This window comes from Cavia porcellus, unplaced genomic scaffold, assembly GCF_034190915.1.
Source record: "Cavia porcellus strain 051 isolate PalLab524CR breed Dunkin Hartley unplaced genomic scaffold, mCavPor4.1 scaffold_2, whole genome shotgun sequence".
Lineage (NCBI taxonomy): Eukaryota > Metazoa > Chordata > Mammalia > Rodentia > Caviidae > Cavia > Cavia porcellus.
The window spans coordinates 26,128,457-26,144,753 of record NW_026947485.1 but is presented as its reverse complement, the minus strand read 5'-3'; the positions used below and the strand labels follow the sequence as shown (position 1 = coordinate 26,144,753).

At 41.6% G+C, this 16,297-nt stretch overlaps 1 protein-coding gene across 2 annotated transcripts in view; it reads left to right on the top strand.

The window, feature by feature from the left end:
• Igf2bp3 (insulin like growth factor 2 mRNA binding protein 3) overlaps positions 1-16,297 on the top strand; it is a 126,642-nt gene that overhangs the window by 83,937 nt on the left and 26,408 nt on the right. For both annotated transcript variants that reach the window (XM_063239455.1, XM_063239463.1), the window contains 3 exons: positions 7,908-8,189; positions 12,913-13,047; positions 14,217-14,339. In XM_063239455.1, the coding sequence (XP_063095525.1) occupies positions 7,908-8,189; positions 12,913-13,047; positions 14,217-14,339 (540 nt within the window). The remainder of the gene's footprint in view (positions 1-7,907; positions 8,190-12,912; positions 13,048-14,216; positions 14,340-16,297) is intronic.

The window sequence follows — 16,297 nt, the reverse complement described above, 5'->3', positions numbered from 1 at the left end:
CAGGAAGTGCAGACTTGTTGGTCAAGGCAGAATCCTTGTTGAATGTAATCCTAACATGAATGCAATGATGTTATTGTTCTAAAAATTATGTATAATGATAGAGGTTGGTAGAGTCTTGCTGATTCCAAGGAGGGTTGTTAGGAATTGTGATTTAGGTAATGTAAATCCTAATACCCTAATAAATTAGGCATTTCATTAGTTTTTGTTCTAATATACATCAGTTAGATTTATTAAGCACTAATGATTGCATGCAAATCGCCAATGAGTAAAGGCAGTTTTAGCCTCAAGTCAGGCCTCTCAGTGGTGAAAGGAAAGTGCTCTATTTGATGAACGCAGTTCCTGTCCAAGTTAAGTTGCCCTATAAGATTGTGGCTCCCAAGACTTTCAAAGATCAAAGAGAATTAGAATTGAATATTTAAAGAAAGTTAGTAGGTCTAAAGAACAGAAAAACTCAATTTTGTGAGACTGTAATGAAAATTAAGTCGTCCCCCCCCCAATGAAATGTGCTTTCGTTCAACTCCCTTTCTCAAATGGGTGAGGCTGCTGAGAGGAGCGGGGATAATGCCTCTGAACTTGGAGCGCAATGCCTGGGTGTGGGGAGTGCACAAGTTAGCAGCGCTTGGCGTTTTTGTGAGATGTGCCATTGCTGCTGGGAGTCCCTGCTCTCCAGTATGCGCCACTGGCCTCTGACCCTGAGGAGCTAAGGACCACACTGAAGTGTTTGCAACTGACTCTTTTTGTTACTTAAACCTCAATGATGTCCACTTTACAGAGGACTTCTCAGATATGGCTGTGGCTCTAAGTCAGGCTTTACCATGGAAATTTCTGCCACCTTGTGGCTGAGAAAAATGAAAGGTTCATAGCACCCATATTATTAGAGGTACAAGTGTTGGTGTTAAACTTATCTTGAATTATTAAATGATTAAAGTAATGAAATTAATAAAAAAAAGTTCAAAGATAATTAAAAAGAGAACTGGGAGTTTAGTGGATGAACTCAGGGCAAAAGAGGCCTGAGTCTCCGGCTTTCCCTCGTCTCCCGGGGCGCTGAGGTAGAGCTGTCAAGCACAGGCAGGACTTGCGGGAGGAGGTGTCACCTCTGTCAGAGAAACAACCTTGAATGTGTAGGTGTTTCGTTTTTGTCTTCCACAGGTTTCTTATTTTTGATGTTTGTTTTTGTTAAAGAAAACATGTCGGTGGGAATGTTGAAGAGTTTGAAGCGACTTGGCTAATGGGCACGGGGAGGAAATTCCCATTTAAATTTCAAAAAAAAGTGCAAATAGGTTTATTATGAAAAGAGATAAAGCAGTGAGACAAAGGCATTTCTTGACATTAAAGATAAATACTGTTAAATTTGCCACAGTTTCATAGACATTGTCCTGTGCAGCATAACTTTCAAAAGATCATTCTGTAACATATTGTGGGGGCAACCTCCCCCTGAATTTATTTAGTTTTTGAGGCAGAGTCCAGGTTGGCCTTAAACTTTTTAGTCCTTTTAGTTTTGGACTTTGTTTTTTGTTTGCTTTGCTTTTAGAACCAGCTTAATCTGATATTGAGATTTAGCTAAATTCTAGAACAGTAAAAGCATTCCTCATAGAACTAGAGAACAGAATCCTAAAATTTGGGCCAGGGTTAGCTCAGTGGCATAAGCGCCTGCCTTGCAAGCATGCAGTCCCCGGAATCAAAAAATTTAAAATTCCTAAAATTCATGTGGAACCAGAATAGCAAAAACAACAGTGGGCAACAAGAGCAAAGGAGGAGGCCCCACAGTCCCACATTCAGAGCTACGTTAGAGAGCTACTGTGGCAAAGCAGCGTGGCCCTGCACCAGACAGGCACGCGTGGCTCAGTGGAGCAGAACAGAGGAAGCAGGAACGACCTGGGCACATGCAGCCGTCATCTTTGGCAACGGCTGAAAAACTCAGAGCAGAGGAATGTCAGCGTCTTCAGCAAACGGTGCTGGGAAAACCGGCTGTCCAGGTGCAGGAGACTGCTGAGTCTAGGGCCATGTTTCTCACCATATACTAAACTAAAAATGAATCAGAGATCTACATATCAAAACAGTGTGCTAGAAGAAGTGTAAAACTCTTGAAAACACTGTTTTAGGGATGGGCTTTCTGAATAGAACACCAGTTGCACAAGAAATTATATAGAATCAAATGGGATCATATAAAATTTAAAAGTTTTGTACAGTAAAGGAAATAACCAACAGAGTGAAGGGACAATGTATATAATAGGAAAAAATTTTACCAGCTATTCCTTATAGCACTAATATCTAGAATATATAAAAAACTCAAAAATAATTATCCCTCCCCCATCAGAGAGCCAGTCAAAAACCGGGCAGCTGAAATGAACAGACAATTCTCAGAGGAATTACAGATGGTCAATAATTACATGAAAAAATGTTCAGCATCTCTGGCCTTTAGAGAAATGCAAATTACAACAATACTGAGATTCCATCTTCAGAAAAAATGGCTGTTATCAAGAAGTCAAATAATAACAAATGCTTGTGAGGATGTGGTGGGAAAGGAACCCTTCTATGTGGCTGATGGGAATATAAACTAGTACAACCACAGTGGAAATCAGTATGGAGATTCCTCAAAAAACTAAAGCTAGGAATTTCATTTGACCCACCTATTCCTCTTAGGTATCTCCCTGAGAGAGAGAAAGACAACATGTTACAGTGATATATGAGTACCCACATTTATAACACCATAATTCATAATAGCTAAATCTTGGAAGAGACCTGTATGTATATCAACAAATCAGTGGACAAAGAAATGTGGTATTTGTACAGAATGGTGTACTACTCTGCCGTAAAGAAGGATAAACTTGAGATGTGTAGGAAAATGGATGCATCTTGAGACCATGTTAGGTGAAATAAGTCAGACACAAGCTTAACTATTGCCTAGTTTCTTTAAGAAACCCAAAATATAAACAAAGAGCAAGAAAAAGATCATAGGAAATGCAAAGGGAGATGGATCTTTTACAGACGGGAAGGGGAATAAGAGGGAAAGGAGAGGAACGGGATGAAAAGATGTTAGGTACATGGACCAACTCCCCACGAGAAATGTAATCATATATGGTAAAAAGTAAAAACTGAGACAAAGCACTAGTTTAATTTTGAAGTTCTTCGTATGTAACTCATTGGGCCACATCCATAATTTGTTCCTTAATATATATCCCTGTAATGTATTGCCAGGCTTTTGATCATTACTGATGATCTATTAACCGATTACTCTTTGTGTGTCTTAGTGTGTTTTCTGCAACTGTCATTGAATACCACAGACAGCTTTGCAAACCATAAAGGTGTACTTGGCCCACAGTTCTGAGGGCGTACTTAGCCCACCCTTCTAGGAAGTAAGCTCAGGTAGCAGCCTCTGGTGTGGTCCTCCTTGCTTGTGGGGACTCTGCCGAGCTCTGAGGTGGAGCAGTGCCTCATATGGCAAGGCAGCCTGTCCTAGCTCAGGCATCTCCTCCTCCTCCTCCTCCTCCTCCTCCTCCTCCTCCTCTTCTTCCTTCTCGTTGGATTAAGGTCTCAGCCTTATGGCTTCATTTAATCTAATTACCTCCCAAAGGACCCAAATATCACAACCAATTGAGCTTTTACCCTCTTAATATCTCCCAGGGTTAAATTTTGACAAGTTTTTGTTTTTCCCAACATGAGTTTTTGTGGGGATGTTCAGACAACAGTGTTACATGAGAACCACATTTATGGCTTTTCAGTAACAGGGGACTTCATCTCTTAGGGCCTATAGAGACATAGCAGTGACAGCTGGGGATAAGAAAGTGGAGACTTTATAGGGGTAGGAGTGTTGCCCAGTGCTAAAGCATGTGCTGAGGGTGTAGCTCAGTCCTAGAGTATGTGCTTAGCATTTGTAAGGGCCTGAGTTCCTGCCCCAGCACCAGAAAACAAAAACAAAACCCATCAACCCTATGTTTTGGCTAATGCCAAACGGGAAGTGACCTCCGCAGGGTAACGTGGCTGCTTAGTGTTCCAGCTAGAGCCCTGGTCTCTAATCAGACTCCTTTCACTCTTCAGTGTAGGGTCCGTGGAGTCCTGGGGAAGTTTTGTCTTCTTTGTTACTTCTTTTTTCTTTCTCTGCCTCCTACTCACCCTCAAATTGAACTACTATTCTATCACAGCCTTTTTTCACTCTAAACTGTAGTACATGCCAAAGAACTTTCTACCAATACAGTGAAGTGCTGGCAACCAGAAAAATTACTCAGCATCTTGTGCATGACTCTTAGAAATACATCAGAGTGGAGCTGAGGAATGATGGAGACAGGATTCTGAGTAGTACATTGGATACACGTCCTCAAGTTCTGTTGAACTGAATGTGCATGTTTTGAATGCTTACAATGACAAGTTTTCATGTCTTGCATGTGTTCTTGGTAAAAATATTACTAAGAAATCTCAATAACTTAGAATACTATGCGACATAGCTGAATATCAAACTTGCTTCACTGAAAGATTTCAGCTATTGACTTAAAATTCACGACCCTCTTTAGCCATAAAAAGCTGTTGCTCTGCAGCTAGGTTACCCTTATGCTCTTCAGCTGTATCCAAGTTGGGAGCACACTATGAGGGGTGGGCAACTCTGCTTCACGATAGCAGCCTGTCTGCTGTCCACCTGGAGCGGCCTGAGCTCAGGACCTCTCAGTCCCCAGTGCACTGGGTCTTGGGACACTGTGCCTGCCACCTGACAGGATCTTTTCTTTTCGCCTCCAAGAGAATATATATTTTTTTAACAGCAGCACAGTGAAATGTATCCACTGCGTGCAAATTATTTCTTGGAAGTCGAATTATTTCTTGGAAGTCGTGTGACTTGATTCAGACTGCACAGAAGCACCTGACAGTCAGGTGTTTACCTCTGTGTACTCACATGGGGGAAAGGATGAGTCAGGACTTCGGAGTCACTCATGAAATTATTAACCCCTTTGAAACATTACTAGCTTAACTCCATGGTCAAAGTTTACTTCTGAAGCTAGCAGTACTGTTTTAAAATGGGGAAAGGTATTGGTAAACACTGACTGACACTGCCTTTTATGTCAGAAGATGTAGCTTTTCCTTCATTTACCTTGCACCTTACGCACTAGGTAAACACTCTTTATCACTGAACTGTATTCTCAGTTCTTTACTTCTTATTTTGAAACAAGGTCTTGCTAACTTGCCTAGACTGCCATTGAAGTTGCAATTCTCTTGACTCAGTTTCCCAATAACTGGAATACCAGACAAACACCACTCTATTCAGTGGGGTTCAGGTTTTGTTTGGCTTTGAGGAATGATGAACAAAATCTTGACCTTCAAAACGGCTTAAAGTTGCTTCGAATCTTTAGATGCTTGAAACTTCTGTAACTTTAGCTTTCTATAATATATACTGTAAATATTAATAAAAGCTTTTAATTTCTATCTCCTTAGAAACAACCACAATATTTTAGGGCCTTAATCCACATTCCGTTAAAAGGGGAGAGGAGCAGGAAAGCACAGCACCGTTTGTTAGGGTTCTGCTAGCAGACCATTGGTAAGATGCAGTATGAGCCTGTTATTATCCTCGGACGCTGATGAAGGGAAGGCTTGCTGACACAGGAGTGCATCCAGACGTTGTGTTTGAGAAACAGCCACAAAATGGCACACACCATGATGCCAGTCAGGTTTTTGAAGAGGAGACTGAGCATGTCCCCACGTTGGTACACATCACAGCAGTGCTGCGGACCACAGCCGACTGGCAGGAGCCCTGGGGGCTGGTGGTAGTGATGGAGCCCGTCGGTGTGTCTGTGTGGCTGGGGTCTCTGACAGCGAGGGCTCATGCATGTGCTGAGGACTGAAGTGAGGAAAGAGGCAGACTTCTGGGTCTGAGATGCTCAGGGAGCCTTGGTTCCTGCTTGCCTGGGTGTCTTTTCTATTCCATGCTGTCCTGTCCGTCTTTGATCTCCTGCTTTCATGTAAGTTAAGAAGCGAAGTGCATTTTCAAATTAAGGAAGGAGCATATAAGCCAGAAATGACCACATGGGGCAACTGAAGAGAGAGCATTTAAATTTATGTGTGTATGCATGTATGTATGTGTGTCTTTGAGACAAAGTTTCACTATGCAGTTTGGACTGATCATCAGCTCACTTTGTAACCCAGGCTGGTCTCAAACTCACAGTGATCCTCTTGCCTCAGGCTCCCGAGTGCTGGGATTGCTGGCATGCGTCACCATGGCTGGCAGAGAGCATTTTTATGTCTGTTTTTCTTTTCCTACTCTTGCTGAATTCAGGTCCCATTGGAACAGTCTGGGAAACCTAGTTAAAAAGTATGGGACCTTGTTTTTCATTTTATTGTGCACTGGGGAGTTAAATGCGAGTTATTAGATGTATGTATATTTTTGAAACCTTGTATATATACCCTTTATGCCCCATTTTTCCTTTAAAACATGTAGGTAAGGGTAGAACACAACAGTTTGGATGAATGTTATAGAGGTAATAAAAGATACATGTACTAGAGAGTACATGTATCCTCATATACTTGGTAGAATTTTAAAATATGCAGCATTAGCCCATGGTGGTGTCTGTGGCAGGGCTACTGTGTTGGTCAGGTTACTAGAGAAACAGATATAACACAAAATACACAAATGTATAAGAAGTCTGCACTCTGGAGGCTGAAGGGGTCAACCCAAGGGCTGGAGCTTACTGCAGCAGTGCCCTGTGCAAGTCTCTTACCAGGAAGCCAGTGAGTCTGCGATGGAACACGGAAAAGTCTACCCTGGAGGGCTGAAGGGTCCCAAGCAGAAGCATTGACTGGAGCTAGAGGTCTTTCAAAGAATCAGCAATCAGTCCCTCCTCTTTTGCTGCTCTTTTTCTTTTCTTTTTTTTTTTTTTTTTTGGCCTTTTATTATATGCAGGCTGCTGCCCTGGGGCAGGTGTAGCACTCTCACCTTCTGCAGGCCCTCTTCTTGCATAGGCTGAGGGTAAAAACCCTGGCCCCCTGCCGAATCACTTAGTTAAATTTCTGATACAATTAAGAGCATTCTAGAGCAGTAACTGCTTGTCCTCTACTTAGCAGGATGCAGAGCTGCTGAGTCACTTAGTTAAGCTAGACTTCTCAGGTTGAAGCAATGCATCAACCATAACAGATGCTTACTGCTCGGAAAGCCTGGTGGGCCCTGGAGCCCCTCCTGTGTTCCTGTCATGTGTTCACCTTGTGGAAATTCCTTGAGATGTATGCTAAGAATTGGGTGCTTTTCCATATAAATTTATAAAGCTGAAAATGGGAAGAAAGCAAAATTCTCCCCAAGTAGATATAAAGTGTGATGAATGGGTAGAAAATATTTCCCGCTTCCTTTCTCCTCTTCCCCCCCAAACCCTTTTTGTTCTCTTTCTTACTCATCGGTTCCCTGCCTTTCTTCCCAAATCAGATCATAAACTCTGTAAGATCAGGGACCACTGTTTTCTCAGGAGCTGTCCATAATAAATCACTGAAATGTAATTGAGTATCTATCTTGAATACTAAATTCTACCTATTTTCTGTAGTGGTTGGGAGGTACTTGTCCATTGATTTCTTTAAATGCTTGAAATTTTTATATTTTAGAGGGTAAACTGAGGAGGGTATGTTTCTAACATCCTTTCCATTCTGATGTGGGGACACAGTAATCAGAATAAGAATTGCCTTTTATTTATTTTTCTCTTGCTGCTTGAGTATTTCTAAGCTTCTGTTAACTTCTTGTGTTAAATTCAAGAGTTAAATAAAATGGGTTTTTCTTCCCATTTTTCATTGGTAGATGGCCAGTGTATTCTCTTTAGAAACCTGTCAACCTTTTACCCCTGTGTGAACTTCAAAGCAAAGGTGTAGGTGGTGGTAGATTACGTGTGCCCAGGTTTTTGCTGCATGTGTAGTAAACTTTTTCTCCCTCTCCTCCTGTGAACTTTCAGAGCCTTAGACAAGCTGAATGGATTCCAGTTAGAGAACTTCACCTTGAAAGTTGCCTATATCCCCGATGAAGTGGCCGCCCAGCAGACCCCCTCACAGCAGCCCCGCGGCCGCCGTGGGCTGGGACAGAGGGGCTCATCGAGGCAGGGGTCTCCTGGATCAGTGTCTAAGCAGAAACCATGTGACTTACCTCTGCGCCTGCTGGTTCCCACCCAGTTTGTTGGAGCCATTATAGGAAAAGAAGGTGCTACCATCCGGAACATCACCAAACAGACCCAGTCCAAGTGAGTATCAGTGAGTATGTGGAAAGCATTAACGTCTTCTCCTTTGAATCTTAATCTGGAGTATGCTGTTCTGGTGCTTAAGCCCTCTACAGGATTGCGACCCTCTTTGTATATAGTATGTGAGTATATAACAGAAGAAAGCAAGCCAACCCCAAACTGTGATTTGACTTAGGATTCATCTGTGTAAAATGTCAGAGGGAACCTCACATTTTCACACAAGACTTAAAGCAAATGATATCTGATCTCCTTCAAATGGAAAAAGGTGCTGGTGGACAAATGGGCCTCGGCCCTTCCTTGCTGCCAGTCTTGAGTGATTTTAGAAGTCGCTCTCTGTGTCAGTCCACTCATCTGTGGCCTCAACAGTTTTTCAGTCTTGATTTCCTTCAGATTCCTAAAGATTTATTCATCTTATGTGTTAAATTCCTCCTGTGATTAGCCCATGTGGTTTAGAAGGGATTTTTCTTCAGGATGATCTTGTTTCATAGTTTTTTTGATTAATCTTTTGTTTTTGAGACAGAGTTTCACCATGTAATTCAGGCTGGCCTTGAACTCACTGTGGAGCCCAGGCTTGCGTTAAACTTGCCATGATCTTTTTGCCTCAGCCTCCCAGTTGCTGAGATTACAGGCATGTGCCACTCGGCTTAGTTTGTTTGATAGTTTTGAACAGGCAGGTTTTAAGGTATTGGAAGATTCCTGTTTAAACGATGGAGCCAACTTCTCTGAAGTAGGAACTGTTTTATTTACCCCCATACTCCATTGCTGAGGCCGTTGCCTAATAGGGAGAAGGCTCTTGCCTTTGCCAAATGAGTGCAGTGGCTGTATGAGAACTGTGAAGACTTTTCTGTGTCTCTAAGTTGCTTTCAGTTGAGAAGTTCCAGGACAGTATACGCTAATTAATTGTTTTGCCTTCTAAACCACACAGTTGTGCAGTGTGTGGGTATTTTGACCCAAAGAAGCTTGGCGACAAACTCTCTCTACCCCTATAATGTGCAACAAGCACATCTCTAGGCCTGCATGCCTGTTGCCTGAAGATGCTTGTACAAACGATGACATTCTGCAAGCTACAGAGATACTTGAGTGTTTTGACTTTCAAATTTAGTGAAAGGGGCTTTATTCTTTATCTACTCTTTCTCTGAAAATTGAACTACTGTGTTTATGTGTTTGTCTCTTGCTTGAGTGTTTGTCCACCAGGCTTAAGAGGTATCCACATCCATCATAGGTGCCTTGTCTGCATTGAGCTGGCTGATTCATTGTTCATGCAGAACTCAGAATTGTATTTAATAGTGATTGCGTGCCCAGCCACCCCCACTCCTTCATGTCGTCCTAGCCTGACTTCCTTTGCTTTGAAGCAGGAGACACTGGCTGGTGGGTACCTGTGTACAAAATTAGTGGCCCTGACCTCATAATGTAGCAGGTGGGGAAAGCAGTTTAACCATAATCTAAATCAGTTTGCTTGACTTTAATCTTAATATATAAGAGCTTCTTGTTTCCCTTGATCTGTCCACCATTACCTACAGAAATGTATTACATGGTTTCCCTACTTTGTCATATGGCAGATTAGACTTGTTCCTTTTTGAGCTGTTCATTTCCTTGTCAGATGAAAGAGCTATGACTTAAATTGAACTGTTTTACTTAAGGCAGGAAGTGGGGGTAGAAAAGAAGGGAAGTGATATTTGATGATTCATTTGCAGAGCTCTGCCAGTGGATCTAATTAACTCTTGGCATTGCAGCTAATCATTATCAGAACCTTAGTTTCTGGAATAGTCTCAGGGGGACACCCTAATCACCAAAGTAACATTCTCTTCTCATGGGATCAGAGTTTAGTAGTCTTTAACAGAGTGAAAGGGTGGAAATACACAGGAGGAGGGGCCACATTAGCATGTTACCAGGAGAAAAGTGCTAGTGAATTGAGATTGAAGCTGATTAGGAAGATGTTTCCTGAGACTGAGACTTACCTAACACATGAGGGTTTTTGTTTTGTTTTGTAGTTTTTTCTAGGTAGATTTGTTTCATTTCTATGTTACCCATATTTTTAGTTACACATTCAGGAGCAAAACTTCAGCCTAGCAAAACTTTTCACCTAGACATTTAGAAAATGAAATTCAAACTGATTTTATTGGTATCAGTGGTTATTCTCAGGGCCATGAGTTATTTAGTTCTTTGTGTCAAAGACACATTCATTAAAATTTCTTTATCTCCAGGGTGCACAGATGCACACATTTGGGGGTAATTCTTTTTCTTATACTTACTAAACAACAATCAGTTTATTTGTATTTAATTCAAAATGTACAAATAATGCAAATTAAAAACGAAGAGTTACAGTTCACCTTGAGTTAGTCCTTAAGTTGGGGCTGTATCTTTATAGAGCTTGTTCCTTGAATCTGGTAACATACGTAATGTTTTCTTTGATTAGATATGAAGTCTCAGTATATTGCCCCAGGAGGCCTCAAATTCTTGGGTTGAACCAGTCATCCTCTCTCAGTCTGAGTATCTAGACTACAGGCATATACCATCAAGCCTGGTAAATGTGCAACTGAAGTCATTATGGTACAGTTTCCAGTTTTTTTCTCTTAAGGTCAAGGACCGCTTAAAGTATGTCTAATTTGATTACTTTTTTTTAAATGTAGCTTTATGGTGGGCTGGAGATATAGCTCTCATTAGTAGAGTACTTGCTGAGCATGTGCACGATCTTGGGTTAGAGTCTACCACAGGACAAAGCAGAACAAAACCAAACCCCATGGCTGTACAATGCAGACGCATTGTTATTTGACCATGTCTTTCTAATGAGCATTTTCAACATAATTCCAATTATTTTTGTCTGTTAAAAATAGTGCTCCCAGCAGGGCGCGGTGGAGCATGCCTATAATCCCAGCACTTGGGAGGCTGAAACAAGAGGATTGCTGCAAATTCAAGGCCAGTCTAGATTACAAAGTGAGTTCAAGGCCAGCCTGAACCATATAGCAAAACCCTGCCTCAAAAAAGCTCCAGTGAATGTTATGTCAGTGACTCTCAATTAGACTGATTTCCCCAATGAAGACATGGCTATATCTGCAAGCACCATTGGTTTGTTAACACTAAATGGAGGATACTGGCATCTTGTGGCCAGGCTTGTTGTAAAACATCCTACCTTGCACAGAATCCATGAAAAAAAATAGACTGGAACTAAACTTTCAGTAGTGCCAGACGTGTAAAACACCACTGTTAGCTCACATATGGCACTCTGTGTTGGTTACTTTTCTCTTGTTGCTGGGACAAAATATCCAACATCCAAAATTAGGGAAGGAAAGGTATATTTATTTAGCTTACAGTTTGTGAGGTTTTGATCCATAATCGTCCGGCTCTAAGGCAAGGTGGCACTGCACAGAGGCAACTGTTCTTGGTGGCAGATACCAAAAAGCAATGAGAACAAAAAGGGAGGATAGCTGGGGACATAGCTCAGCAGCATAAGCACCTGCCTAGCAAGCACCAGGTCCTGAGTTTGATTCCCAGTACCAAAAAAGGGGCAGGGTGGAGCATGAGAGCAAGCCTCTCTCTCTTTCACAGTGTATGCAGGCTGCCTGCCCCAGGTGGGTGTAGCACAGTCCCAGCTTTGGACCATGAATTAAACACAAACTCTAGAGACCTGACTCCATGACCAAAGGAGGCTCCGCAGGGGCATCTAGACATAGACCATAACACACTGTCTATAGGAGGTGTTATGAGAAGTAGGATTCTTGAGTCAGTGCTCACTTTGACGGTACATATACAAGAATTTGTGGGGCAACAGGTCATAAGCATTTCACCTGTGATGGCTCCTGCCAGTTTGCTACGAGTGCCCACCAAGAATGTGAGTGTACACCATTAACCCTCTATCTCACCAACACTTGGTTTAATCTCAGAATATTTGCAGATCTGGAAGAAAATGGTATTTTAACTGTTGAGTGAATAATTACTAGTTTTGAGCACAATTTGAGTTTATTGGCCATTTGCTCTTCTTGGAAGCAGAAGTACCACCTTTGGGTTACACATTCTTCGCTATTTGTTACTGATCCTGCTCTATCTGGGAGGCAAAATGCACACAGTAACACCAAGTTCATACACTTCCCTTTGCAAACAGCTTGGTTGACAAACAAAGGTGTTCAGCAGAAGTTTGCTTCTGTTCTCAAACTCTGCATTAGTTGACTAACAGCCCTGGCCATCTTCCCCCACAAATAGAAATAGTCATCTTCCCCAAAACTGTAAAATCAATCAATCAATCAATCAATTAATTAGTCAATCCATGAACTGCGGTATGACTCTATTGGGAGAGCCTCACACAAGCAAGGCAGATGAATGAGATCTAGTCAACAGTGACTGGTGGCTGTTCTGTGTAGAACCAGGGCTTCAGCCTTGGCCCACACTCCGAGGCTGTTTGTTTTAGCTCGGGGAAAGCCTTTTGTCTGAATTTTAGGCTCTGTGGTATGAGGTTTTTGTTCTTTGGCATCTGAAAGGAAGCTTTAAATACAAAGCTTGGGCAGCATGAAAAGATGTCTCTGCTTGGTTGGGTTGAGGGAAGAGAGAGTGTTCTTAGAATTAAAATTCGTTTTTCAGGGCCGACAGCTCATCAGGAGTTTCTGCTCTGGAGGGAAATGAGTCGTGTACTCTTCCCCAGTGGTCCAGTGACTTTGCCGTTGTAATTAGGGTTTCTTGTTAATACACAGCAACAATTCTTGTTTTCCTCTCTGTTTGTGTCCACTACTATCAGAATCGATGTCCATCGCAAAGAGAATGCAGGGGCTGCTGAGAAGTCAATTACAATCCTTTCTACCCCTGAAGGCACCTCCGCGGCTTGTAAGTCTATTTTGGAGATTATGCATAAGGAAGCTCAAGATATAAAATTGTAAGTAAAGAGAACTAACCTATGAAAGATGTTATATGCTGTCTCTCTTTGAATTTCTATGACACACTTCTTGGGAACTGCTAACAGGCAAAGGGAAATGGAATCCATTGAGCTGCAGTGTTTGATACTTGATTTGGTTGTGAAGCGTAAAGTCTTAAATGTTCCATTTTCATCCATGTGTGGATATGGATCAATTGTTGATAATGGGCAAGAGAGTCCAGCTGTGGAAGAAGGCACCTAGAAGACATAGAAAACTAACCTAAGACCAAGAAGTGTCCTACCTCGAGAGGGGTCCTAGATCTAGAGTCATTCGTTACTGAGAGCTCACTGGAGCTCTGAGCTTGCCCTCTGCCTAGTGCTAGCCCTCGAAAGCAGTGGCTCTGCAAGGTGAGGAAGTCAGTGATTCTGTGCTATGGTAAACTGGAGATTCAGTGAGGTGTTGTAGGTGGAACTCTTTAATATCTTTTGCATAGGAACTTGAGTGGAGGTTGGATTCTATACCACTTAATGTCCAGAATAACACTGTGCTACAAGTGTAATTCAGAATAAGCCTCTTAGAATCTAGCCTGGGAACCTCAACACCAATACTTAATTTATAGAAACCTTTAAATATGCCCTAGTAATAGTGTTATACATGAATGGTATAAGAATGTAATCATTTCTTAGTAGAGACAAGGCAAAGCTCACTGTTCAGTAACCCTAGCAACTTTTAAAAACAGTGGTATGTGTATGGTTTAGAAATTCCAAAAGGTACAGAATGCAAAGTGAAAACCTCCACTTCCTGCTCATATGCTATCCCCCAAAGTATGACTGCTGTGGATTTTTGTTTCCTTCATAAATTGTGCATGTCTTCTAGGTATGTATTTTTACATTTTTACTAGGATTGCACTATTTTGCCTTTGTACATTGGGTTCTGGTTTTAGGGGTTTAGGAATATAGATTAAGAGAAGCCATCATTAAAGGTAGATACCCTGAAGTGAATGAAAGAAAAAGCATTTTTTAAAATGTTTTTCACACCCTCTATTTGTGTGTTCTTAGCATGTGGCCCAGTTATCAGTATGCACCTAGCATAACATTTCCCGTATGGTAGGTAGGTAGTAGTGTTTAATGAATGAATATTATCTTTTTATCCAAGAGCAAGTTAACTTTCATAATTTTTCTATTTATAGCACAGAAGAAATCCCACTGAAGATTTTAGCTCATAATAACTTTGTTGGCCGTCTTATTGGTAAAGAAGGAAGAAACCTTAAAAAAATTGAGCAGGACACAGACACTAAAATCACAATATCTCCGTAAGTACTGCTTTGCTTTAGAATTAAACTTTCACACACATTATTTATAGGCTGTCCGTTGTTCTGTGCTTTACTTTCCTGTCTTTCCAGCTGCTACGGCCAGCTGTTACACTTGGATGTCATTTCTCAAATTCAAGTCTGTTGCCTACTGTCTGTTTCTAACCCATATTGAAAGCATTACCTCTGTCATGAGGAGGCAGGGATAACTGAATGCTTTGCATTCATATTTTCTAGGTGAAGTCTTGATGATGCTTTCTGACACTGATTTCCAAAGTTGAGATGTGTGATCAGTCTAGTTCATTATCCTTTGCTGTATAACAAGTCATTCTGGTGTTTGACAGCCAACATACATTTATATTGCTCAGCCAGTTCCTGTGGGTCAGGACTTGAGGCCCCCTGCTTCTGACTCGGGCTCCTTACGCTGCTGGCTGCCGCCAGTGGTTGGTGAGGCCTCAGAGCTGCTCGGGTGAGTGTTTGCAAGTGGAACTATGTGCTCGCTCGGAGGAAGAGGTCTCAGACACAGCCAGGTGGAAGCGGCACTGTGGCAGAGGTGCAGAAATGCTGCCATTTTGCTGACACTGCTTAGGTGAGTCAGCCCTCTTCATTGTGTGCAGGCACTACAGGAAACAGGAAGAAGGGAGACATCTTGGAGGGAGCTGCCACACCGAGAGTCCAGAGCACTCTGAAACTCTGTGATTCCGTTAGAGCCCCCCTAAAGGTGGGAAGAGACTGAGGAACTGAAAAAGAATGATACAGTTATAACACAAAATGCTTGGCAGGCCTGGGGGAGCCTAGGGATGAGTCTAAATAGTCTAAAATGAACAGCTTTTATTTGCTTCATTATATAGTTGTTTTACATTTTTAGCAATTTTGAGAAAGAATTAAGGAATAAAACCCCATTCATCTGACTCAAGGTTAGTCTATGACATTTTACTAGTAGTGCAAATAGTAATTCTGAGTCTAAGAATATAAAGGAAAACTGTGCCAGTATACCTGGTCCTTTCCGTATACATTCTTAACCAGTTTGCAGTTATGTTTCTTTCTCATTACTTTTCTTCCAAGGCTGTTCACCAGTTTGTTAGGCTTTAGGTGTCCTCAGAATTGTCAGTGGATCTTTGAAGCATTGGCAGGACCTGGGTTAAATGGGAAGTCTGCCTCTGCCTGCCCGCCTCCCTCCTCCCCCTCATAAAATTTTATTGGTACATTTAGATATACATAAAGCTCACATTCATCATGTATATACAGGGAATGTGTACCTGTACATACTATATCTTGCTGCCTCTTTTTTCCCCCATTCCCCTTCCTTCTACCCCTCTTCTGCTTATGAGAGTTTATCTTTTTTTGTACTCTAAATGGTCACCAGTGGACTATCTTTAAAATGTAGTTAAACTGGAGCTGGGTATAATGGCACAAGTCTATAATCTCAGCACTTTGGAAGGCCAAGGCAGGAGGGTTGAAAATTCAAACCCAGTTTGGATCATTTATCAACTAAAGGAGAGTCTGTCTTAAAAAAAAAAAAAAAAAAAAAAAAAGTCTGCAGATACACATAGTTTATTGCAAAGCCTTGAGTTCAATCCAGTACCACAAAAAAAGTTGAGTTGGATTGATTTATATTATTTCCCCCAGTCTGCTGCTAAATTCTAAAAATATACTATTGAGGCACGTGAATTCTGGATGACTCTGTGGGAATCCTGCCATGTGATTCTCTTGCTTAGTGTCCCTGAAAATGCAATTGGCATGAGTTTACGCTAAAACTGTACATCCTTCTGATCAGTCCATTTCAGTTCTCTGTTACCTTGTGAAAGTGATTCAACTTATGTGGGCAAGTTAGCTGTGTCTAAGACATGAAATTAAACTAAATATGTACAGTAATTTTTGGAGGGTGAGAGGGTAAATATTTCTTTTCCCTTGCAGCTTTTATAATTTTTGGGCTTTTTTGGGATTTCTCATTTCTTCAT